Source organism: Crocodylus porosus, unplaced genomic scaffold (assembly GCF_001723895.1).
Source record: "Crocodylus porosus isolate Cpor-Errol unplaced genomic scaffold, CroPor_comp1, whole genome shotgun sequence".
NCBI classification, from domain to species: domain Eukaryota; kingdom Metazoa; phylum Chordata; order Crocodylia; family Crocodylidae; genus Crocodylus; species Crocodylus porosus.
The window spans coordinates 95,095,694-95,121,826 of NW_017728906.1; the positions used below are offsets into that span (position 1 = coordinate 95,095,694).

General features: G+C 43.3%; 1 protein-coding gene across 3 annotated transcripts in view; it reads right to left on the reverse strand.

Moving 5' to 3' along the window:
• Positions 1–26,133, reverse strand: part of ARHGEF7 (Rho guanine nucleotide exchange factor 7) — a 181,866-nt gene that overhangs the window by 89,845 nt on the left and 65,888 nt on the right. For all 3 annotated transcript variants that reach the window (XR_002099935.1, XM_019529651.1, XM_019529652.1), the window contains exons 3-5: positions 21,877–21,961; positions 13,498–13,628; positions 6,784–6,985 (exon numbers count right to left, since the gene is read on the reverse strand). Coding sequence is in view for 2 of the 3 variants with exons in the window: in XM_019529651.1 (XP_019385196.1) it covers positions 6,784–6,985; positions 13,498–13,628; positions 21,877–21,961 (418 nt within the window). In the remaining variant the exon portion in view is untranslated. The remainder of the gene's footprint in view (positions 1–6,783; positions 6,986–13,497; positions 13,629–21,876; positions 21,962–26,133) is intronic.

Below are 26,133 nucleotides of genomic sequence, written 5' to 3' on the forward strand. Positions count from 1 at the left end.
GGTGGGCAAAAAATGGCCTGTGGGCCGGATGTGGTTTGCCAGGATTCTATCCAGTCCATGGGGCCCCTAAAAAAAAATTTAGAAAATTATCTGCCCCGCCTGTCTGTCATGCAACCCTCGATGGCTTGCCAAACTCAGTAAGCAGCCCTCCACCTGAAATAATCACTGCCCCATTGTATGATGATATTTGTTGAGAAGAACAGAACATACACCACCTTTTATTAAAGTCACTGACTACTAATAAAATGCCCACTAATGACCTGACATCTCCAGAAGGTCACTTCTGGACTTACACATCTATAAAGATAGAATTGTTTTCTAGGCATAAACAGTCTTAAACCCAGAATTTTACTGCATCATGTTACAGGAAACAATATCAAAGCATTTTAAATCAACATTATGAAGAGCAATTAATTTATATACATGTAAAGTAGGCATTACATATTAGGAAACAAAAGAACAGACAATTCACCTAAACTAACACAATATAATCACCAAGGGTTGATGTCAGTACTGGAAAGAGGTCACTGGTTGCTACACTATAGTTTAAGTTCTGGGGAAGAAAAAAAAAAAAACACAAAAAACCAAGAATTAAATTCCTTAAATCCAATCTTGCTTCAAAAACGCGAGAGATATTATATCTGTAGTTACCATAATGTGTGATCTACTTCCCAGGACCCAACCAAAGAAATTTTCTTTGAGTCCAAGACAAATGTACACCAGTTTTCCTAATTCCTTTTTAGAGCTCCGTATACCAAAAAGAAATGCTCGCCCTGAACAACAACTGGAAATAGCCATTTTAACAACTTTTTATAAAACACATGTGAAATGTTTCAGGCCATCTGAAATGATATTCATGAAAACAAAAAAAGAAAGAAATATCTTACTTAGTCATTTACAAACATCTGCCTCTGAGGCTAGGGACAGATATTCAAAAAGCCCAAACCTGAATTGATTCAATCTTTGTAGGTTAGTCTAACCTGCATAGACTGAGCCAATTTTCAAGTGAACAGACATTCATTTTTCATTCCAGAAATGCAGGCACATGCCTGCAGTGGCTCAGGCTAGAAGCCAGTAGGTGCTGCAGCAAGCCCTCCCTTCACCTCCTCAGCAGCTGCAAGGCTAAAGGGAAGCTGATTTGGGGGGGGGGGTCAGGCACTGACAGGCTGTTAGGTATGATTGGGGAGGGGTTTAAACCCCCAACATGACCTGTAAGGACCCCAGCCAGGGTGTGCCTGGAGGAGTGGGGAAGCAGCCCTTACCAGGCTTGTCACCAAGGCCAGACATTGGCCCAGGCAGTGTCTTGGGCAAAGGGAGGCAAGGAGGGGAATTAAACTCTCCTGTCTCCCCTCACAGGCATGGGGACCCCACTCAGGGTCTGCCTGGCTTTCTCTACTGTTCATGTGGCAGGGCACCTGGCCAGAGCCAGCCAACATGGCCATGCCATCCACCCAGGCTGAGGCTGGGGTTGTGGGGCTAAGCCGGGTCGGGCCAACCTGTAGGCACTACTGAGGGCGGACACAGAGGGGCCAGCCTAAGCTGGGCCACAGGGGCTGGGCCCTTCCCAGCAGGCTGCAGCTCGGGCTGGGGTTGTGGGAGCTGTGCAGCTAAATTGTTCCCGGCTCCACATGCCCAGGCTGGGTGGGCCTGTCAGGGAGCCACAGCTGACTGGGTAGGGTCTGGCAGGGCTGGTCCCGGCTGGGCCACAGGGGCAGGGCCCTTCCCAGCCAGCTGCAGCTCTGTGACAGTTCAGCCCAGCAACATGCCCAGGTTTATCTTAAACCCGTTTCAGCCATTTTGAAACTGGTTTACGTGCACTGTAATTTACGTCCCTAGCCCACAACACTGCTCTGACCCATAACTAACTCTCCAAGTTTTTTAGCTGTTTGTTTTTAAACAAGACAAATATTTCTATTGGTCGTCTTCAATTTACTTGCTCATTCTCTATTTTCCATGGTTCTTCTGTGTGTTTTTAGTTTAGCTTGGCACATGAAAATTAACCTAAAGCAGCTCGCTGTTCTCCAAAACCCTCTTCAAAAACACTTCAAAACATTTCAACCATGCCTCCTCCTCCAAGACTTTTGCACCATCTCAGATTCATACTTTTACCAAACTGTAAGTCTTAACCGTTCTGTTTGTGATCAAACTTCATTTAAATACCTACTTTCTGTATGTTTGTAAAGCACCAACCATAATCTATGGTTATCCATTAAGACGGAGATCTTAAAGGAAATCTTCATAGGTGGTTAGACATTAGGTGGTAAAAATAAAGAAATATTATGGAATTATGATTAACAGCAAAAGTTAAAGAATCTATTCAATTCTTGTCAGCAGTGCTTAAAAAGCAGGTTAATAAACTCATGGCACCACTCCATTATTGTAGTCTATGTAAACTGCTCAAAATAAACAAAATGCAGTATCCATAGCTCAGTTTTTGATTTACAGAACAAGCAAACAAGCAGCAGAAACCGTACAAAATGAGGTCAATAAAAGCAAGCAAGCCATGCAAGTAAAAGCTGGTAGCTAGACAACAGAAAATTAGAACGTATTTCTGAAAGTATACGTGAGTGGTTTTCTTTTTGTTTTCCTCCATTCCTTTATTAATTTGTAGCGACTACTGTCAGCAACAAGTGCTAAAACACCCCATGTAGAGAGCTTCCACGTAGTAAATAGACTTCCATACAAGACCGACACACTTAGAGAACTGGAGAAAATATTTCATTGACAGGTAAGAGAGAATGATGCTTCCCACGCCTCAAAAAAACAGGATAGTTAAGCTGCTCCCAAAACCAATTTTGTCAAAAGACACTTTTTGGAGAAGGTACTTTCAGAGACACTTTGCTTGTTTTGTTTCGCATGAAGAAAACAGTTACCCAGTTAATCAGTTACCTCAAGTTCAAGGTATCAGTAGTACAAATTCTTATTTCAGAGCACAAACTGTACTGTATGAATGTAGTTTCATAAAGTGTACACATGCTCCTCTATGAAGCTAAGAAGTTTTACAGTTAACAGAATTTGAGCAAAGTATTTTTCAAATACTGTTTTGGGGATCTGTGGAAAGAGAGGAGATAAAAAAATTTCACATTAAGTTCAATAATCTTAATAAAATGAAAACCAAATCAGACTCCTTCAAGCCTGCCTGGCTCGCAGTACACTACAAGTACCAGTGGGCAACAAGGGAAGCCCCAGGGGATGGGGAGCCAAGCCTGGTGCTGACAGCTGTCTCCACCACACGCTTGCCCAGTGGGGCTGCAGCTGAGTCTGCAGTTGTTCCTGCTCCTGTTGCTACTTCCACCCCACCTGCCTGTCATATGCCTTTCCAGCACGGCTGCAGCCCAGCCCATGCTGGCTCCTGCCCCACCTGCCTGTTCTGTGCCTGCCCAGCAGGACTTTATGAGCAGCAGAGCTCCTTCACCACCCCACTCTCCATCCCTGCCCTCCCCCACCTAGCCATGCATGAGCAGGACCAGCTGTAGAGTCCCTTGAGCCATTAATGCCACCACCAACAGTGCACAGCAGCTGCACTGGAGCCACAAGGAACCACCAAAAGCATGTGAATGTGCTCTGGTAGCTTAGCACAGGAGGCTGCTGTGTGCATATGGAAGAAAAACCATTTCTACAACTATATGGCATTCCATACAGCCAACTAAAAGCTTACATAGCATTGGGCTGAATTAGGTTCAAGAGTAATTAAACACACACATTTATGCTAATTCTTGTGACTGCCCTGATACATTACTACTCTGTTATGGCAAATGTCACCTTTTCAAAGCTATATGCATCTCTACATAATCAACCCACGTGATATCAGAATACAGGCTTTTTATCTGAAGAGTAATGAGAAAATTTTTTAGCAACTGACTACATGATTGATTAATGATCCATCTGCAGATCAATTTAATCAAGGGCATAGACCTGAATTACAACCAAGTACAGTTCCTTACTCATCTCAAGTTAGTCATCTCTTAAAATAAAAATCCATAAATCTTTCACTGTACTAGACATGGCAATGCATACATGAAATGAAAGATTTGTACCTTGTATCAAGTTCATCTTTCAGACATTTTTTTCCTTATGCAAGAGACATGCATGCCATCAAATACTGTTTGTCTTTTATACAGTAGAAATCTTTTATTTCCTATCATACATAGTACAGTGGGACCTCCAAAAAAAGGATGGTTCTCCTACTTCAAAGAATTTACTGTCTCCTCAAAATATTTTTGAAGGAAAAAAGATTGGATAAACTTCTAAGGAAATAGAGGGAAGCAGCAAGAGGACCTGTTGGGTTTTTTTTAATTCTTTACAACACAAGGACTTTTCTAAAAACTTGAAAAGGAATTATTTTTCTACAAGGAAAAATATTTCTAATTTTAAATTATGTGAAATTAGAAGTCTCAAACAAAAACCCACAAATTTAAAAAGCCCAAAAGTCCAGGTGGCAATCCTATTTCTCTTTGTAGGTATTCAATTATGTTTCATCACAGAGGTGGTTAGTTCTACTCATACACTAATTATACTTTCATCCACTACTGAACCAGCATTCAGAAAAGGCAACAATTTAATCCTGTACAATTAGGGACCTAGTCAAATCTCGACTGTGCAGATTTTCCCCGATTTCACAATTTCTGTGATCTCCTCAGAAAAGAAAGCCAATCCTCCCCACCGCCCCCAAAAATTACTAAAAATAAATACTGGTTCCCTAGTGGGAGCTAATAGTTCTCCACACAGCATGGCATGAAGGGGGCTACCAGCACAAAGACGAGCAGGCAAAACAGCTGACACCCCTGCCCCTCACCGCTGATTTGCTGAGAGGGCTCCCTGTCATGTGCTCCCACCCCTCTCCACTAATCAGCAACAAGGAGCAGAGACATATGACAGACAGCTCAGCTAATCAGCAAAGGATAGCACCATACAACAGACAGCCCCTTCCAATCAGTGGCAGGGGCAGGTCTACCGTAAGCCCATGAAAATGGAGGCTAGCCCCACAATCTGCCTGCTAAACTGGCACTTCTTCCAGTTGGGTAGACCCCTACATATAATCCAATATTTTTCAACACTTTTTTCCAACTCTTATCCTCTTCTGCAATAAATCCCACTGCTACTGCATGCAAGTAGTGCTATAAAATCAGATCCAAACACTTTCTGATATTGGAGTCTACTCTGATGGCTAAATTTAACTCAAACATAAAATTAGTACACCTTTTGTATTTTCTAAAACTTTTCCCAAATGTAAGGAATTAAGCATAAAAGTATGTCTTTATTTTGTATTACTCAAGTCTGTCATAAACATAGGCTATAAACAGACTGAAGAGATATGTTTAATCAAATCCAACCTTCAGTAAATGCATTGCAGAATCCCTCAAAGCAGCACAAACTGATAATGCGCATAGTTCTCAGTGTAAAGAATAGCCAGGGTAAAGGCAGTTGGAGCATTTTCAACTAATCTCTCTTCTTAGATATGTTTGTTGATGCCAAACTAGTCGGTAAAGATGAATCGTTGTGACAGGAAAATTTCTGAGGCTTATGCTGAGGACTGGTCACAAAAGACACCCTAATCAAAACCTTGACCATTCCAATTAGGTGGAGAGGTGAAGGAAAAAAAGTTCAAACACATGCACAATTCAAGAATCCTACTTTTGGGGGCAGAGGAGTTGGAGAGAAACTTTTGAAATAGTTATTTCAATGGGGAACAAACATATACAAAACTTCAAAAGGTTTACTGTTCTCCGGACAGCTCAAATCCAAACCTCATCACAAATAATTTAGAGTGAGACTATTTTAGTTCATTTGCTCTCCGTCAATCACTCTTCATATACACTTTTAAGAAGAGATTTCTAAATGGAGGAAAAACAACAATAAGAAACTGACTGTTTGTTACGGAAACTGACTGTTTGTTACGTTCTAATCTCAGGTTCTACAGCAGTTCCTAAACAGAAGATGCCAATCACAAGCACTATCTGTGCCTACAGATGTGTAGGGAGGCTGCTCTGATGTACTGTAATTAATCCAGTCTGCTCTAACACGCTGTAATCAAGTCTGCCAGAATGTGCTAACAAGTGCGCTCCAACATCCTCCTCAGCGTACGTGTCTCCCGCTTCAAAATGCCGGCAGGGGTGCTTTAAGTAAAGTTCATTGAATGAGCTTTAGTTAAAGTGCTCCTGCTGCCATTTTGAAGCATGGGGACACTAATACACAAGACACTGAGGGCGCTTTAATTAATATAGCTCTTAGAGCCACACTAATTAAAGCACCTCCACTCCCAGAGCACGTGTAAAAACAACCTGTGCGTGTACTCAGAACACTTTATTTCTGTATTATATGCAGAGAACAAAATATTCAGAGAACTGACGAGGTAATCATAATAAAAACAGAAGAAAAAGAACAGGATATTTCATGAACTGACTGTTGATGCAGCAGTAGCTTTTTTAAGAGTTGGAGAATGCCTAGAGAGTCTTCCAGGAAATCTGAGTGGTAAGCAGTACAAATCAACCTGAGACACCACCAAGGTCAGTAATCTGTAGTTCTAGGCAGAAGCAGCAAGAGATGTAACTAAATGTATTTATGTCAAAACAGTGATTGTCTACATATGCACTCCTTTCTCTCTCAGTTTCTTGAATGATGCACTCAATGCAGTTAATCTGAAAAAAAGTATATTAATCATTCATACGCATTACAGATTTATATGGCAAGGACAAGTCCTTAGTTCATTAGCACTAGGAAATATACCAAGTTATTTCCATCTGTACTTGAAAGCAAAGAATGACAAAAAAAAACAAAACTCACCATTTGACTTTATTTCTCGTACATAGTTACTTGGAAACCATCCTGTTTTGCCATTGTGAGTCCCTTCCCACCAGCCTCCTTCTTCTACTCTTGTAACATGAATAATATCTCCTTTTGAAAATGAAAGTTCATCTTCATTTGTCTGTTGAAAATTAAATTTTGCTCTCACTACCAGCTGATGGTTGCTGTTATCTGTCATGTCCTAATAAGTGAGAATATAAATAAAAGACAAAAATTAGACATATAGTGAAGTAAGTTACATTAATCAACGTTTTCACAAGTTCTAATAAAATAAAATCAACGTTCACCCCAAAATGCAAGAACTGATTTATCTGATCATATGTCTATGATTTATGTCCACCAACCTAGACCAGCATTTCTCAACCCATGGGTCATAACCAAAAAGTAGGTTGCAAGAATATACGAAAGGGTCACAAACAAACTTTAAGTGAATCAAGCAACTTTAAAAATGGATTCTCCTTTAAAGGAGAAAAATGTGGGAAATCGTACGTTTCCCCTTGCAGGCTGGCAGAGTTCCAGCCTGCAAAGGGCTGCTTGGGGGTGGAGGGAGTGGGAGGAGGGCAATCAGGCAGGGGGTGCCATGTGCATGCACACACACATACATGCACATGTCAGCCACACAGCATGGAGAACAGCTCTCGCAGTTCCCCACAGGTAAGCCTATGGGGCAAGGGGAGAGGCACAGGTGATATGTTGAGGGAGGCATGGTAGGGACACATGTTCTCCTAGATTTGTGCACTAACAGCAGGCATGGGGCTGTAGTCTGACTGGACTGGCACAGGCAGGAGCTGCCTCCGAAACCCAAAGGGCAAAACCCAGAGTGGCAGAGTGGGCCAGTGAGACTCATTGCTGCTGTCACTGCGATCCCCGTGCCAGCTGCGCTGCCAGCAGCTTGAGGAGTAATGGATTGGGGTGGGGGAAGAGGCTGCATTTCCCTCACCTCCTCCCACTGCCAGCTGCTCATATGAGAGGCTACAGCTCTACCCTACCACTATGGCCCAGTTCCCACTCCCACTCCCCACAGGCCACAGCTCTACCTAGGGAGGTGGGGTGGCAGGCAGCATGCTGACCGGCAGCATGGTGACCTGAAAGGAGTGATGGTAGAAGCTGGGCCATAGCAGCGGAGTAGAGCCACAGCGCAGTACCCAAGTGGCTGGTGGTGCCCTCTCCTCCCCACCCCACCCAATCCATTACTTGTCAAGCTGCTGGCAGCGTGGCTGGCATAGGGGTCCCAGAAGTGGCAGCAACAGCAACTAGTCTTGACGTCCAGAAAAAAGAAGGCAGGTTGAAAGCGAGTGACACCAGCAGGGCTGCGTGCAGGACTATTTTCTACTTAAACTGTTTACTGGGTCAGGACTAGTCAATGTTTGCAAATGGGTCCTGGTACAAAAAAGGTTGAGAACCAGTGACCTAGAGACTGCTTTATTCCAGTCAGACTCCTGTGAATCAGGCAGGGCCAATACAGCTAAAATGAAAATAAATTTATGTTCTCCAAAGCCTCAGTTCTCTATAGATAGCTGAAGTGGTAGCTGCCAAAGGCAGTTTTGAAGAAACAAGCAGATTTACGTAAATGTTTTTTTCCCCCCCAAGACAGATTCTGGATTTGGGAGACAGGGATGATGAGGGACAGGGGAGAAGGAACCAGAAACCTAATGCTGGATCCATGTCAGAGCTTGTAGTCCAAACTTCCTTCTGTAAATGGTTCAGATTAGACAATTCTGCTCTGGGCAGGCTGGATTAGACAGTGACTAAGTTGAGGAAAATCATGGCAATCCTGCCAAGTAGGGGGAAAAAAAAAAAAACCCAAAAAATACCACACGTTTCATGAAAATAGACTCTGGCTCCTTACATGTGTTAAAAAAACCAAAGAACAGCACTTTAAACTCAGCACTTTCCCACAGTGAGCCCATCGCATGCCCAGACGAGGCACCACATTAGCTGGATCCAGCTCACCCAACACCTCTAAAGATCAGGCGCTTTAGTGGGGCTTGTTTGCTTTTAACTAATAGCCAACTGAATTAGCTTTAGATAAAAGTGCCAAAAAGCCCACTGAAGTGCCTGATCTATACAGATCCTGCAGAGCCAAACTGAACTAACGCACTGCTTCTTCTGGTAAAGCGTAGGTTTGATTTTATTTTGTTTTTTTAATGTCTGTAAACAGCCTTTGATAACACACATTTTCTCCAAATGTAAGAGTAGCAGTTGCAAATGTATTTTTGAACAGCCACAGTGTGTTTGACTGCATTAGGAGTCTGTAAGGAAGATTATATAATATGCTAGACAGCCAAACATTAGATGCTTAGGATGATAAATTCTTGGGATCTCTCCTTTGATTCTTTTTCCCTCCACTGTCTGAGGATATGGGGGAAAAACAATCCTCCCTGTCATTTTTTCTGTATAATGGAACAGTATCTTCAGCAGCTTGGATACAGTAGTCTTGAATTTTAGTTTAAGAATCAGTTGCAGTAAAATTTTTCCTTCTGAAGATGTTTGTAATTCTTATTGTGTCTGTTACATGTTCAGCCAAGCATCCTGCGTTAAAATCAGTGCTGACTGTTCACATTCCCGTTTTATATGCATCTTGTTTCCTTTGAAGCATCTAACAGCAAAGGTGCTATGCAACTTGAAATACAACTATAGAAGAATACCCTGGCTGAACCATGTCAATTCATTTCTATACTGTGTTACATGAAAAACGATGATAAAGTTAGCATAAATGGGTTCAACTGCCACATTCATGTCTTTTCCTTTAAGCTGTTTTGAGAGTAATTACAGAGTGAGCCACGCCACTGGTGTTGTTGAACGCCAAAAACTGCTCTTAAAATGAAACTAATTTGTTAGAAGCTTGACATCCAAAACTGAAAAAAAAACTTATTGAAACTAGAATTTGGACCAACTGCTTAAACCAGTGATGGTCAAATTTTTAGCTCTGTGGGCTAGGCGAGTGGCCCCACACTCCTCTGAGCACATGGGATTGTGCCCCACACCAGCCTGCCAGTGTGATTTAACCCACAGGGCCACACTATCCAGCCTGCAGGGCTTCTACAGGTCTAGAAATTTGGCAGCAGGGGAGTGGCAATTACCACCTTGCCACCAAATGTTTTTAATCGCCCAGGGGGGGAGGTGTGGAACGGCCATGAAAAGATGGGGGGTTGGAGAGAGAGACCTGAAGGCTGTATGGCACAGCTCTGTGGGCCAGAGGATCCTCAAACCTCAGCATATGCTCTCCTATAAATCAGAGGTGAATGCTTTATGCAAGGGCATAACTCATGGAAAGTTGCTTATATCCAGTAATCATTCACTTCTCCACATTCAGAAATTACTTTATTTGCATTGATTAAGGTTTTTTGGGCCAATACCAATGGATGATATGCAGCCCAGCAGCTTGGACAACAGCAGCGTCCAGCTGGTAAGTCTGCGGGGGGGGTGGTGGATAGGGGAAGGTGCTGCACAGTTGGAGTACGGTGAAGGACAGAGCCCGGCCCAGCCCCCCCCACAGGGAAGAGCCTGGCACCATACCTGACCTCAGCCCATAACAGCAGCCTACCCTCACCCCACACACAGATCCAGGGGGCACACACCCCCCCATGGCTCCCCCAGAAGTACACGCAGAGGCAGGAGGTAGTTTTCTAGACATTTCTATAAAAATATATTTCCCAAAAAGCTAAAAGTAATTGAGGTGGTTTTGTACGATTAAAGTTTAATTTTCAGCCTAAATGTATCATCAACTCGCTTTCAAACATTGTGCAGCATGGTACAAAGGCTTTATCTGCATCATGTCTGAGGAACTAGCCACTGATGATTTGTTCTGGCTATCCAAAACAAGTGCAGATAAAACCCATACACCACAGCATACCAAGATCTAATGATATTATGAATCTGCAAACCACTACAAAATTAAAAAATCCCAGATTTTATTCAGTACTAAGCAGCATATAAGTAGTGTTCCACATTCTCAGTTTTTACCTATTTTCACTGATAAATTCCCTGCAGTTTTTTTTAAGTCATTCAGTTTTTACTGATTTATACCCATTTTTCCGTTCAAATCCCTGTTAACCAGCATGAGTGGGGAATAGCCCATTCCCCACTCATGCTGGTTAACAGGGATTTGAGCAGAAAAATGGGTGGTACTAGTTACCTGAAGCACAAGGTTTCCAGCCGGACGTAAGGGGGCGGTGACAGCTGTCGCATGCAGAGCAGGGAAGCGGGAGGGTAGCAGTGGCCATCTGGGGACTGGGGGAGGGTGGCTGGAGCCACTGCCTGGGGGTGCAGGACTCCCAGCTCCGACCCTGGGTAGGGGCAGGTACAAGCTGCACCCCGGCGGCTCCAGCTTCAGCCCTGCCCCGGGCACTGGGAGCTGTGAGCCCTGCTGGCGGGGGCCAGGTGGGAGAGCCTGGCCCCACTCCCTGCAGCGGGCACTGCACCCAGCTGCTCCGTGTGGGTCCACAGACCTGGACCCACTGCCTTGGGGTGCATGGCTCCCAGCTCTGGCCCTGAGTGGGGCAAGAGGTGCCAGTGCCAGGGTCAGGTTCCCCCCTACCACATCCAGGCACGTGCCACTCCTACCTCCCCCCAAATGCCAAGGCAATCCAGCAGCAGGCTGATGAAGCGGGGGGAGGGGCATGAACACAGTCAGGGAAGGAAGGCAGGGCCGGGCACCATGTGCTTCCTGCTGCTGATCCAGGGGCACATGCCTGGGGGGGAGGGGGGGGCACACAGCAGCAAGAGCTGTGCTTCCCCGCCCCACACCCACTGACAGCTCCTCCCTGCTTTGCTCCCTGCTGCAGCCCTGGGAATGGCCAATGGGTTGCACTGCATCCCCCTTCTATAGTCCCAGCTTTGCTCCCTCCGTCACTGCCAATTTTTTCCACCCCAATTTAAACTTCCCCCCCCCCTTCTCTTCCTTTTAGCCCGATTTCATCCCAGTTTTTATGTTTCAAACACAAATCCTGAAAAATTCCCCCCCCCCTTTTTTTTTTTTAATAAAAACTAAAAAATGCAGACCACTGCATATAAGCAACCAATTCTCCCAAACTACCTAAAATGAATACTATTACAGTACCTGGCCACTAGGTGGCAGACAGCCAGTTTGCTTGGAGCAAACTGCTCTTGGGAACACAGCTGAATCAAGGAGCAGACATACAATCCCTATACCAGTGCAAACAGAAACTACACTGGTTTAAAATTTTCCTTCACTTTTTAAGATGGAACTTCACTCTGAAGTAGAATAACTTATACCAGTATACAGCTGTGTAGCAACCAAAGTTAATGTGTGCCTGAACCTGTAGTCTATACATAGGCGTATAATATTACAGGAACAAAATGACTATAGGACCTTTCAAATGGACAATGCAATTTGAGTGGTTTTTCTCTGTTTGTGAAGTCAGGTGTCTATTAAGGGTCCCAACTATACAAAGAGCTCAGGAGGAGAGAAAGGTTTCAACAATTAAACTTCTGAAAAAAATTGTTTTTCTAAGGCTTTTCAATGTTTCAGGTACCTCTCGTTAATTCCACAGGATAAAAGGAGGTAGATACAATTCTATAAAAGGTATCTAGAGTTTTAGATCTATGGAAAGAAGATTAAGGATGAGACAGGTGTCAGAAGAAAGCTTCAGCAGACATTTTCAGGTACCACAGAAGAGAATCCATAATTACCCTCCTTCAAGTGTAAATTACAAGACAATTATAAAAGAATCTCAGCCTCTCCCATCAAAGCTTTCCTCTGCTAAAATTAGTCTTTCTTTGTTTACAAGAAAGTGACTCAGCAGGTCACCCAGTCTGTCATTTTTCACAAGTCTCCATTTTCTCTCCAACACAAAAACACAGCTGTAGTAGTTAACACTGAACATGACAAGCATCTCCTCCAAAAAAAATAGCTTGTATTTGCTCCCATAAGCCATGTCAATTTTCATAACAAAGCTTCAATAATTAGGAATCATACAGCTAGAATTTCACTGGGGAGGGAAGGGGGTTTGCCACGGATATTTCCAAAGAAGTACTGAGAAAACTGTATCTAATTATTCAGTTTCATTTTCTGTCCCTCTTTTTCAAGAGGGAGATTTTGGACTATATACTGACTACAGATTGTTGAAAGACAAGACTGGAAAACTCCACTGCTCATAAGCCTGTGAAGCATACATACATAATTGCACACACTGTCACAGCAATGATTCTAGTTATTTCTGAGGAAACAGTTATTTATAAGTGCAGGCCACCATTCTTTTAGCTAAGCAGAAACTTAAAAGGACAGTGCTATGGGGCAGACTCTATAAGAAATTCCCAGCACCCTGCTCTGCCTCCAGAACAGAGTAAGAGAACCTTTCAAGGTGGCTCCGTGCCCGCAGAAGACCCACAAAGTGGGGCTGGCAGTTTCATTAGACAAGAAAAAAAAACATGTCTTTCAACAGAGGCTTATTTACTTCAGAAAAGGGAAATAATCCAGATATATTTATAAAGGCAACAGGAATTATGAGCATCACAACGGAAATACTGAAATATACGAACAAAGAAATAGCTGAAAGCTGACAGAAAACTGTCTCCCTTGAACAGCGAAAAACAAGCGCAACATAGAAGTAGCAAAAAGGTTTTAGTTACAGGTATGAGACACACGACGAAACTGTCACCTTTTGGTACATCATTTCAATCCAAACATGTTTGCATTTTTATCTACAATTTAGTTTCGTCAGAACTTACCAAACTTCGATACTGTCCCTGAAAGAGTTTTGAAGTTCTACTGTGTAAAGACTGGGATCCAAGGGAGTCAAAGGATTTTATGCGATGAGATGAGGGTCGTGCACATACGGAATCACTTCCTAGCCCAATGTCTGAAAAGAGGGCAGTAAATATCAAATTTTAGAAATCACACACACATCTCTCCACAATAAGGGCAAACTTGGCTGCCTAAGAAACCTCTAGGATTCATAGGTGCACAATACTTCTGAATAAAAATTTATCTAGCACACGTCTGCCTAAAAAAAAAAAAGTCAATCGAGTGCTTTGAGCTAGGCAAATTAGGTTTGTAAAATCTGGACTCGGGGGGGGGGGGGGGGGAGGACATCCACTCTGATGCTCCTAAACAGCCACCACAGCATACACATTATCAAACATCAACAAGAATTTGATTTAGTTACCCTTTTACTGTGGCACTCAACCTCTACCCACAGGGCTCCCCACTGGTCTGGAAATTTGTTGATGGGAGCACAGTGGCAATTAATCCTGTCATCATTCCCCCACTGCCAAATTCCCAAGCCCCAAAGGCCATCAGGCCCATTGACAGGACTAGACATGGACTGGACTGGAAGAAATTCACATATAATACTTGCCAGCATGTCCACACCTGTTTGTTCTTCTTTCTTCCAGTCAATTAAAACTTTCCACTAGTTCTTTTTTCTACATCTCTCTCATCCTTTTTTTCCCCCCAAAGGTCTAGGTTTTTCAACTGACCACCTCACCTATTTCTCTTCCAAATGGTACAAACAATTAAAGTCTTTCATCCCTGGGAATAGCACCACACACAACTTTTACAGTTTGCAGATGAACAGTATTTGATCACTATATGTTCCAGTTCCCTCAACCATTTGAGAGTTTCCTAATACTTATCCCATATTAACAACCTAAAGTCTTTCAGAAAGTTCATAAATTTGGATAATACATCTCTGTAGAATCACACAATAGCAGGGTTGGAAGGGATCACAGGAGGTCACCTGGTCCAACCACTTGTTAAAGAGCACATTGTGACTATTGTTTTCCAGGTGCTTTTCTGTAGTACTGCAGCTTAGGCAGACATTTCCCATTCTGTATTTGTACAAGCAATTGTTCCATCCCAAGTCCAGGACTCTGCATTTGTCCTTGCTGAATTTTACCTGGTTGATTGTAGACCATTTCTTCAGTTCATCCAGGTCATTCTGGAACCCAGATCAAACCCCCAGGGCAGTATTGAGCAAAATACAGTCCATGGGCTAGGTACAGCCCACCAACTGATTAGGTCTAGTCCACAGATGGGCAGCTGCCAGTTCATGGAATCTGGCCCACAGGCAGCTGGCAGCTACAGCCACCACGTAGTGCCAGGCAGGTAGGCAGGACTATTTCCACTGCACCAGATGAGAGGGCAGGACTGCTTCTCCCCAGTTCGGATGGCAGTGTCAGCTGTGGACCCAGCTGGTGCTCCAATCCCCACCTGAAACCTGCCAAGTAGGTCCACAAGTGAGGCCAGTGCCTGCCCAGGGGTAAGCTGTGGACTGGTCCAGGGGAGAGGTGGCCCTCACAGAGGACACCAATACTCATTAAGTGGCACTCCAGACAAAATAACTGCTGACCCCTGCTCCAGAGCATCTACAATTCCACCCGGCTTGATGTTATCAGCAAATTTGCTGAGTGCACATTTAACACCGTCATCCCAATTGTTAATTAAAATATTTAGCAATGCCAGAGACTCAGGACAGACCCCTGGGGAGCCCCACTTGATCCCTATTCCCAACTAGACATTGAGATATTGATGACTGGATCATCATTCTCAGCAAGCAATCAGTTGTATATCCACCTTACAGTACTTTAACTTAGTTTGTGTTTCCTTCGCTACTATGGAGAACGTTGTGAGACAGTGTTCAAAGCCTTGCTGAAGTCAAGATGCATCACATCCACTGCTCTCTCCCTATCAACAGAGTCTGTCACCTTGTCATAGAAGGAAATCAAGTCTGTCAGGCATGACTTGCTCTTGATGAATCCATGCTGGTTGTTACTAATCCAGCTCTAAGCACCTGGAGGCAATTCCTTCTTGACTAGATTTTCCAGCTATCAAAGCCAGACTGACCGGTCTAATTCTCTAGATCTTCCTCCTTCCCTTTCTTAAAAGACACATACTATATTTGCCCTTTTCTAATCATCTAGGACCTCAACTAAACTCCTCCATGAGCTTCAAAAGACAATAGCTGATGGCTCCAAAATTACCTCGAGTAGTTACTTCAGTACTCCAATGTGAATCCCATCTGATCCTACTGACTTGAAAACATCCAGCTTCTCTAAATGATCCTAACCTGTTCTGCCACTGCTCTGGGCAGCTCATCTCATTCCCTGTACTTGCTACAAACTACACTTGTCATCTGATAGGAGACAAAATACATACGAAACCAGCCTTTTCAAAACCATCCATTACAAGCTTGCATTCTGAGTTCAGTAAGGGACCTACACCTCCCTTATTCCTCCTCTTAACTTCTGGCATATTTGTAGAAACCGTTTTTTATTGCCTTTTACATGCCTTGCCAGTGGCCTTTCAAATGCCTTGCCTTCCTGATTTTCTCTCTGCAGATATTCTTATACTCTTCTCTAGTAATACAGCCAACTCTCCATTTTTTGTAGGACTCCTTGAGTTAACTCACTGGAGAGGTCTGTTTACCCAAGCCAAACTCCTGCTGCACTTTGTATTCTTTCTTCTTGTTGAGATATTTTGCTTCTGCATCCTTAAGAAAAACTCTTTAAAGAGCGACAAGCTCTTTGGGATTCTTCCCCAACCCCAGATTTGCATCCCAAGGGATCCTACTCACCAGTTTCATAGTTGGTAGGATCAGAAAGGAACTGAGCAGATCATCAAGACCAACCCCCTGCCATGGCAGGACAGAGTACTGGGGTGAAACGACCTCAGCAAGATGCTCATCCAGCCTCCTTTTAAAGACCCCCAGGGTAAGAGCCAGCACCACTTCTATTGGAAGTTAGTTCCAGATTCTAGCTGCCCTGACCGTGAAGTAGTGCCTCCTGATATGTAGCCTGAATCTACCCTCTGTCAGCTTGTGACCATTATTTCTAGTCACTCCTGGTAGTGCTCAGGGGAACAGGGACTCCCCCAATGCTTGCTGGTCCCCTCTGACTAGTTTGTAACAGGCCACTAGATCTCCTCTCAGCCTTCTCTTGTGGAGGCTGAACAGGTTCAGGTCCCTTAGCCTCTCCTCATAGGGCCTGCCCTGCTGACCCCTGGATCATGCGAGTGGCCCTTCTCTGGCTCCTCTCCATGTTGTCCACATCCTTCCTGAAGTGCAGCACCCAGAACTGGGTGCAGTACTCCAACTGAGGCCTAACCAGTGTCACATAGAGAGGGAGGATCACCTCCTTGGACCTGCTTGAGATGCATCTGTGGATGCATGACAAGGTGTGGTTGGCCTTCCTGACTGCATCCCCACACTGTTGGCCCATGTTCATTTTGGCATCAGTAATGACTCCAAGATCCTTTTCTGCCTCTGTACTGATAAGAAGGGAGTTCCCTAGCCTGTAGGTATGCTGCTGGTTCTTCCAGTTTCCCAAGAATATTAAAGTCTGGTTTTCTGAAGTCAAACATCTTAATTCTGCTGCTCTCTTTGCTTCTACCCCCTTAAGATTTTGAGCAGTGTTATTTCTTGGTCACTGTCACCTCAGTTACCTTCCACCTTTATACTCTTTACCAACTCCTCCCTGTTTGTCAGTTTCCCCACCTATTTTGTCTCTCCACCACCAGTGCCAAAGTGCCCCCTAAGAACCAGGTCCTACAATTTGGAAACTTGGATGAGTTGTGTAAAGAAAGCCTCATCCACTCTTTTTCTTCCTGGTTGGGTAGTCCAAGAACACATGGACACCACCCTTGCCGTTCTCCCCTCTGACCCTAACCCACAGCCTTTCAAAAGGCCTACCTACCACTTCATACTGCACTTCAACACAAGTACATCTCTCTTTCAGGTACAGACCAATATCACCCATCTTTTTTCTGCTGCATGTCCTTCTTGAACAATTTACCATAGATACATGAATGTAAGTTGAGGTTCCCCCCCAAATCAGCATGGGGGGCAAGGGGGAGCCCCTTGTCTTAGATTTGCATGCAATGTGGGATGGGGAGCTGACAACTGCTATAGCTCCAACTCTGGCCCTGAACCCAGGTCAGGGACAAATCAGACCCAAAACATCCTCCTCCCCACCTCCCGGGTTGTCCTCTGCAGCTTTTAACCCGCACTCTGCCCCCTTCCCCCCATTACTGTCAAGTACAGCTCAGTTCCAGCTTGGGCTGAATTCCCTCCCAGGCTCAGCAAGATTAGCAGCAATGTTGCTGCTGCATGGTCCAGCAAGGCCTGAGCTCTCAAGTGATATGTTCCATGACCTGGGAGAAACCAGAGCCTGAGCAGCATCTAACAGTAAGAGGGGAGCAAGGGGAACAAGGCACCAACTGAGGTGGTACAGCAGAGACTAAAGCTGTGGGGAGTAGGGTGGGGGGAAGGATAAAGACTGTGGGAAACTTGAGGTGAAGGGGTGCAGGGGGGAAAAAAAGTATGAGGTACATGGCAAACAGGCTTCCTGACGTCCCCTCCCCCTCAACTACTACTTTCCCTGCTGTAGCAGTAGAGGGGGGACAAATTTAAGACAACCCTCCAAAAATCAGATCCTACAACTGAAAAGTTATAATACATTTATTCGTCTTCCATATATAGAACCTAATTATTGAGGATTATCTTAAATTCAGGATCATCTTAGATTTGTATAAATATGGTATACCTCCTCTATGGTGCTACACTAATATTATGAACTACATTATCAACTCTGTTATCCCAATTACACAATGCCTGATAGAATCATAGAAAGTTAGGGTTGCAAGGGAACTCAATAGGTTATCTAGTCCAGCCCCCTCTACTCATAGCAGGACCATCCCCAACTAGATCATACCAGCCAAAGTTTTGTCTAGCCAGGTCTTGAAAACCTCCAAAGATGGATGGAGCTTCCACCATCTCTCTGGGTAACCTGTTCCAGTGTTTTACTACCCTCCTACTGAGAAAATTCTTCTTAAAAATCTAACCTAAACTTCCCTTGCTACAACTTGAGACTGTTGCTCCTTGTTCTGTCATCTGCCACCACTATGAATAATCTAACTCCATACTCTTTTGAAATCCCCTTCAGGTAGTTGAAGGCTGCCATGAAGTCCCCCCTCAATCTCCTCTTAAGTAAATAATCCCAGTTTCCTCAGTCTTTCCTCATAAGTCATGTGCCCCAGCTCCTCACCACTTTTTTGTTACCTCCGCTGGACTCTCTCCAATAGCTCCACATCCTTTCTGTAGTTGGGGGGGGGCAGCAAAACTGAATACGGCACTGTATGTCTTCTTGGCCACAAGGGCACACTGCTGGCTCATTCAACTTGTTGTCCACTGTAATCCCCAGGTCCCTTTCTGCAGAGTTACTGCCCAACCAGTCAGCCTCCAGCCTGTACTGGTGCATTGGACTGTTCCACCCTAAGTGCAGGACTCTGCACTTATCCTTGTTGAACCTCACGAGACACCTTTTGGCCCAATCCTCCAACTCATCTAGGTCACTCTGAATCCTAGCCCTAACCTCCAGCATATCTACTACTCCCCCCAGCCTGGTGTCTTCTGCAAACTTGCGGAGCATACACACGATGTCCTAGGACCTGTGATTTTTCCTGCTTATTCCTCATGCTTCTTGTATGCAGTACTGTGTATTGCAGAGATATCAGTCAAACAGATGGCCTGTGGACTGGATTCAGCTCATGGAGTCATGTGATCCAACCCATGGATCACTGAACCAACCCCTTGTGCTCACCCAGGCCCTGTGTGCTGCTTGTCACTGGACAGACCAGACCCCCTGTGCTGCCTGCAGTGCCAGCTTTAGCCCATTCACCACTGGTATGTGCCCCATGGACTGCCCCAGGGACTGGAGCATGTTGTATATAACTCATGGTTTAGATCTGGTGCCACAAGTACTCCACAGGGGGTCAGTCTAAGTCCAGCCTGAAGACCAGCTCACAGGCTAGATGGGTTGAACACCCTTGGTATATCATATGTTGAAAAGAGTTTTATTAGAACTACTTTTCTTCTCATTTAAGTTTATATTGACATCAGCACACTGTTATTCGGGGGGGGGGAGGAAACAACAAAGAAACCTCTCTCAACCAGTCACACTCCAAAGTAATTTGGAAACTTCCTACCCTATAATGCACATAAAAGGGTGACATGTGAATCCATTATTATAAAAGAAAAAAGGCATAAGGAAAAATCAGACCTTAAATAGCTGAAGAAATAGAAACAAAACAGAATTGCAAAAGCCAGTATATTTTATATACTGATCACAAGTTTACTACCAACGCTGTTGTTACAGCTGAATTTAAAAATCTACTGATAGGTACTGTCAGTAACCAAGACATCTCAAGTGAAAGGACAAAAAGTAACCTAAAACATCTTTGTACTATGTTTGGAAAAAGTCTAATTCATGGTCACATCTGCAGCTAAGTACAGGAACACACCACCAAATCCACTGCTAGTGCTAGATGAAGTCCCAGCTACTTCCCCCAACCCTGCCCCTACATCTGGTTCTGCAAACCAAAGCCATCAGGCATTTCCTTCTTCCGTGTGTCACTTATCCTGCATGGCTTAAACATGTGGGCAACTTTGAAAGACACTACATGGAAATTTACTTTAAAGAGATGTGGACTGCTTCCTGAAATTCTCTCACCAGAAAACAATTTTTTTTTTTTTAATGCTAGGATAGGAGTATGTTTGGCTAACATCTGTGGGAAAAACATTCTCTTCTATTCTGGTACAGTTCTTTCAACACATCTGAACTGTAATTTTTTCTTGAACACATACTGCAAAAATCTCAGATAACAAGGACTCTGCTAAAACCTTTCTAACATTTTCAAATTAATTTAAATTAGGCAATCAAAGAGAATAAGCCCATTTATTTATTCACTACCAAACTGTATCAAATACAGCACAGCAAAGACAATGCAGGCTTCCTTTTAAGTGCCCTGTCATTGTACCCTAATGCAAACCAGAAAGGATCATTCACATGGGATGAGAAGAACTGATCATAGGAGGGGGAAAAGCTTCTTGAAAAGTAACAAACTTTTCCAGCATTTGAAATGGATAATTTTTGGTGCCTAAAACTAAAAACAAAAAGTTCAAAAAGGCAGGAAGACTACTTTCATTTTCAAAAATTAAAAGTTCAGTTTAGTAAGTCCATCAAAGGCCATTAGCCTAATATCAGGTTACCTCCTCCACTGCTGGTGACTGGGAGGGTATGAAAATGATGGATCTAAACATGTTCTGTTTCTAATATTTTTCTTTTAAAGCATCCATTATTTGTCACTGTCACAGACAGAACACTGGGCTAGGAAGACATTTGGTCTGACCTGCCTTTTTATTTTTTCCAAAAAGGAGTTTAAAGAAGTTTCAAAAAGAGACGGCAAAAAAATAAAAAACAAGGGGCTTTTCTCCAGATTCTGGTTTTATTGAAAAGCTTTAAAACAGGAAACTTACTTTTTAAAAAATATGTCAGTGTTAAGTTCTTTTCCCATGTTTTTCACATTTTGACGGAAATTTTGATGTTACATTCCCACTAACTGACTAAACCAGTACAACAAAAGTGTCTGCAGATATAAATCACGTTTTCCCTTTAAGCAGATAAAATAAAAAATGAAAACATGCCATACCAAGAAACTCATTTATATGGTTGACTTCTATTTACATCTATGTACAGAAAATGTTTCTTCTCATGTTTAGTAGATAAAAATTCCAAGTGCTTAAAGAAATTTCTCCTTAAAGCTCAGACTCTCCTCCTTCAATCTCTCACATGGCTTAAACTATTAATTTGTGATATGTTTATGACAACTCACTTCTTTCATAAATTCAGGATTATAAAATTTTCATGCAAAATAAAAAAAATGTAAAGGAGGAGGAACCTGGATTAGCCTATGCAAAGGAAGAGTGCAGGATTGAACCAATGTGGATATTTTTAAAACCCAAAAATATTGTTCATGAACTTTACAAAATGTTCAAAACAAAAAAAAAAAAATCTGTATGTGTTTCACTATGAAGTCTACCTCCGGAGAACAGGAGTAGAGGATTTTTAAAATCCACTGCAAACTAGTTTAAAACTAAGCCAAAATAAATCAAGAAGATGAAGGGATATAGAGACAAACTCTTCAAATACTACTGCCAATTCTAATTTTACCGTAACAAAAAGTCTGTAGTGCTAACATTTCAGAGTTGTTTAAAGATGACAATATAGGTAATCTTACCCATAATATGCATCAGAGAAACAGCTTCTACTTACCTGCAGTTACCTTATTTAAAGCAACCAAGGAGCTGAGAACCTTGTTGAAGTTCTGCCCTTGATACAGGTCATTTGCATCAAAAGTCTGAAAAAAGAAAAGGATACATTATACACACACACACCCACACGCTATTTACCAGCAACACAGGAGAAAAAAAATACTGAAAGATAGTACCACTAACTTTCATGAATGCTATGAATAGTAAGTAATACACTGATATAAACATTTAATGTGCAAAATATCATCATAATTCTCTTAAGTTTGCATGGTAAGAATTAGGAAGAACTTTTGGCCAGGTACAGAAATTACATATAAAACAGTGTAAGTGATCAGAAACCTGTCTCAACCTGTACCGGAACAGAAGTTCAGTGCACACACACTGGTTTAAAAATAGTGGAACCCAGGGTAAGCTAGACCTGGATGGATGTAGTTATCACACTTAATCGGTTTACGTTAGACCCGTCCATCAAACTGCTGTTCCAGATCCCTGATTAATTCATGTTAGGTCACTGTCCAGAAACATCCCAGGTGCCTTTGGTGGGGCCCCTGCACTAGTTTCCCATCACAGGGAGCCATATCTTGGCTGCTTTGGCCAAGCGCTTAATTGGCCCTGCCCCAAACTCTCTACCTGTCAGCCAGGGAGGATGGAAGCGGGGAGCAGAGCGGGGCTCATGACCTGCTCTGAGAAGAAATTGCCAGTGGTGGACCCCACATTCCCAGCTCAAGTCTAAAGGACAGTGTCCCTCCCTTGTCCCGGTTCTGTTCGACTCCCACAACCATGCGCTAGAGCAGCTCCGGAAAGGGCTCAAATGATTCCTTCTTCCCCACCTCCTCCCACAAGCCAAGGCCAAGTTCCTAGCTGAAGCCCCTTCCCATGCAAGGGTATGGCTGCACCCCACCCAGAGTCCTGAGTTTGTGGCTCCAGGAAGGGGTCAAAGGATTCCAATCCCACCCCCAGGGCCAGCACTGAAATTCCTGGCTGAAGCTTCTTCCCTGTAGCTGCAGGGCTCCAGTCCCTGGGGAGGTGGTGTCAGTCATGCGCTTGCGGCTACATGGGAAGGGGCTTTAGCCAGGAACGTGGCACTAGTAGGGGGTTAATCCTCTGAGCCGTTCCTGGAGCCACTCCAACAAACAGTCTAGGGGCTCAGGCAAAACCAAGACAGGAGAGGGACACTGTGCCCCACCAACCATGGCCAGGAACATGGGGTGTGCTCCTCCCACTGCCTCCCCCCCCCAGCAGCTTGCAAGCCCTGAATCCCACCCCCACCACCACTTCTGGCCTGCCTGGGGTGAACCCCTGCACCCCCACCCTGAACAAAGCCCAGCAACTCCCTTATTGCTGCAAGTCAGGGACAAATATGCCTCTCTACACTGGATGCCTACAGATGACAGCTACAGGAAGACAAGCAGCAGGAAAAGGCATGTGCCTGGCAACCAATCAGGGATGGTGCAGCCATTTGACTGGCCTTGGCAATCTCAGCAATCTCTGGCACACTATGAGGCATGTAGGAGGCCTCCTCCCCACCCCTTCTGGCCTGGGCCAGTGCAGGCATCTACCTGCCCGCCCCCCACCAAAGGGCAAGCCAACATACGTTCCATTCACTCCTGATCTAATCTACACAGCTTAGAGAAACCCACATAGATTGGATCAATTTTGCCTTGGGTTTTTTTAATGTCTGTACATAGCCTTTGCTCATATTTTAACAATACATTTACATCTAAAAACAGGGATAAAAAGTGAGCTACACACAAACAAACAAAATAATTCATTATGGGAAGTTGGTCCAGCTTTACTAGTTATATTTCACCACCCCTAGATTTTCTTTTCAGTTTTGAGCCAAAAAAAAAAAATAATAATAATTCTATTTTATATGTTGAATGGTACACTGAGGACTATTAACAGTGCTGTGTAACATAAGACAGGGCCATCCAACTGACATAGCATGGACCATATGCAACACTCAGGGGGTTAACTTGTGCTCCCAACACACCTATTCCAGACACCAACTCCCTCCAGTGCTCCCTGCTGCTGTTGTCAGTCTCTGGGCTCCCCCTCCCTCCTCCATCTTCCATTTCCTGCTCTCCAAAGACTTGCTGGCATTGGCCCTAGGTCACTCAGATGTTGGACAGTCCTGATCTAAGATACGTTTCCACTTCCAGGGTGTCTAATTAAACACACGTGTAGAATAAGCTAATCCAGTGGTTTTCAACGTGTGATCTGCAGACTCCTGGGGATCCACAGACTGTCTAAGGGGTCTGCAAAAGATGGCTACCAACAGTCAAAATATGGGAATACCCACACTTACAATTCACATGGGTCCAGCACCTCCATTCAAAATTCCCAAGGGGGTCCATACCTCAGTTTGCCTTTTTTTTTTTTTTTTAAGGGGGCCACAGATGAAAAAGGTTGAAAACCACTGAACTAATTAATACGTGTGTAGAAGCAATACAAAGACCATACTGCATTAAATATAACCCTAAAAATGCTGTTTGTGCTTTTATAAGATGACATTGTCCTTCAAAAGGGTCAGTGAGTAAAGTTTTCTGCAATAAGCAGCTAGCTACATTATTGGAACAAACCAGCAGCTAAATCACATTCATCTGGATCCTTTAAAAAAGTATTGCCAGGGAGGGATCCAAATTCACCAACCTAATTGTCTGGCTCTAACTTTGAAGAGCTAGGTGATGATATCAAACATCTGGATTTTTAGATATAAAAAAGTGACCCTGAATATTTGAAGTAATGGAAATATTCAGAAACTCACAAAAATAGGACCACTTGCAATAAATATCTCTATGTTGAAAGCAGTTACAGAATTCCCAGATGCAAGATTAGAAAGGGGACAATAAAGCCAGAAAAAAATTATAGCTGTTTTTGTTTGATATAAAAGGGAGAAGGCTACTATACTCCAGGAGACTAACTATGGTCAACAACTTCCCATTTATCTTCCTGGTAAGAGACCCATTTCACAGGTATATCAGAAAGCGTCTGTGCTCCTGCAGGGACTATTCAGAGAAACATGAGATAAGGCAGCCACGTTTTTCTCCCCCGGGAAGATGGAGGGAGGAAATTAAAGAAGAGATATAAGCAAAGTACAGTGAAATTTCCATGCCTGGTCACTGACAAATCATAGGCTGTTCTTCTACTCATGTCCTTGTCATAAACTAGATGTTTTTCCAGAACAAAGTACATCTGAGATTGTTGATGACAAGGTATTTTGCAGATTCACTGGAATTTAACAGGGGCTGCAACATGAACAGAGGTAATCCAACAAAGAATAAGCAAATTTGGGGAGGTCTTGTTCAACAGAAAATCGCCTAGTAAAGAAAATCTTTTATAAAGGTTCCACATCTCTTAGGCATTTTTATCCAAATAAAACAAAAACAGAACAAAATTCAAAACCAACCCAAACCAAAAAATAAAACCCACAAGGATTTTCACAAAAATTGCAGACTTCAGCCTTTCCTAGCTGTACTTGCAGTTCAACAATGCTCCGTTTCAATTCACCTGTACTGGTTGCTAGCTCTAGTTTTCAGTAGTAGAGACAAGGCTTAGGAGTGGCCTTACAGAACACCTACAGAATCCAGCACTTAGTCAATGACTATATATACACAGCCTCCAAGAGAGCACAGCCTGAGTAGAAATATTACCATACCAGATAATTAAATGCATAAATAAGCTTATTTAAAATTAGAAGAAACAGTAAGGGTCATGGAGTCCCCTTTACTACAAGTAAATCTTTAGGATTTACTGTGAATTACATGTTTTTTTTTTAAAGCAAAGAAAAACATTGCACATATCCTATGCAAGATGAAAGAAACTGCCATTTTCCATACTTGGGGAATGGAGAATGTGTTGCTACTGTCTTGTGAACAAGCTGTTTTATATTAAAATAATGAGAAGAAAGGATCACACAGCACTGAAAGGACAATAAAGATTACATATTTACACCCAAATAGACTCATTAAACTGATTTGTGGTCTTTTCTTGCTGAACTGAATCCATTAAGACATTATGAAAAAACGAACGCATTCTAGCAAACGTACAGACTTCTTGTAAGTAATGATTTACTGTTGTATTTTTAAGGTGGAAAAATTACCAAGCATAACAGAAAAGGTCTACCAAGGCAGGCCCTCACTCCTACCCAAAAGCCCTACAACTTTAATGAAACCTCAGAGCATAGCTTATGTTTTGAGGGTCATGGTAAAGAACTATAACTAGATGCTAGTGCCCAGCACAGTGCTAGGGCCAAAAG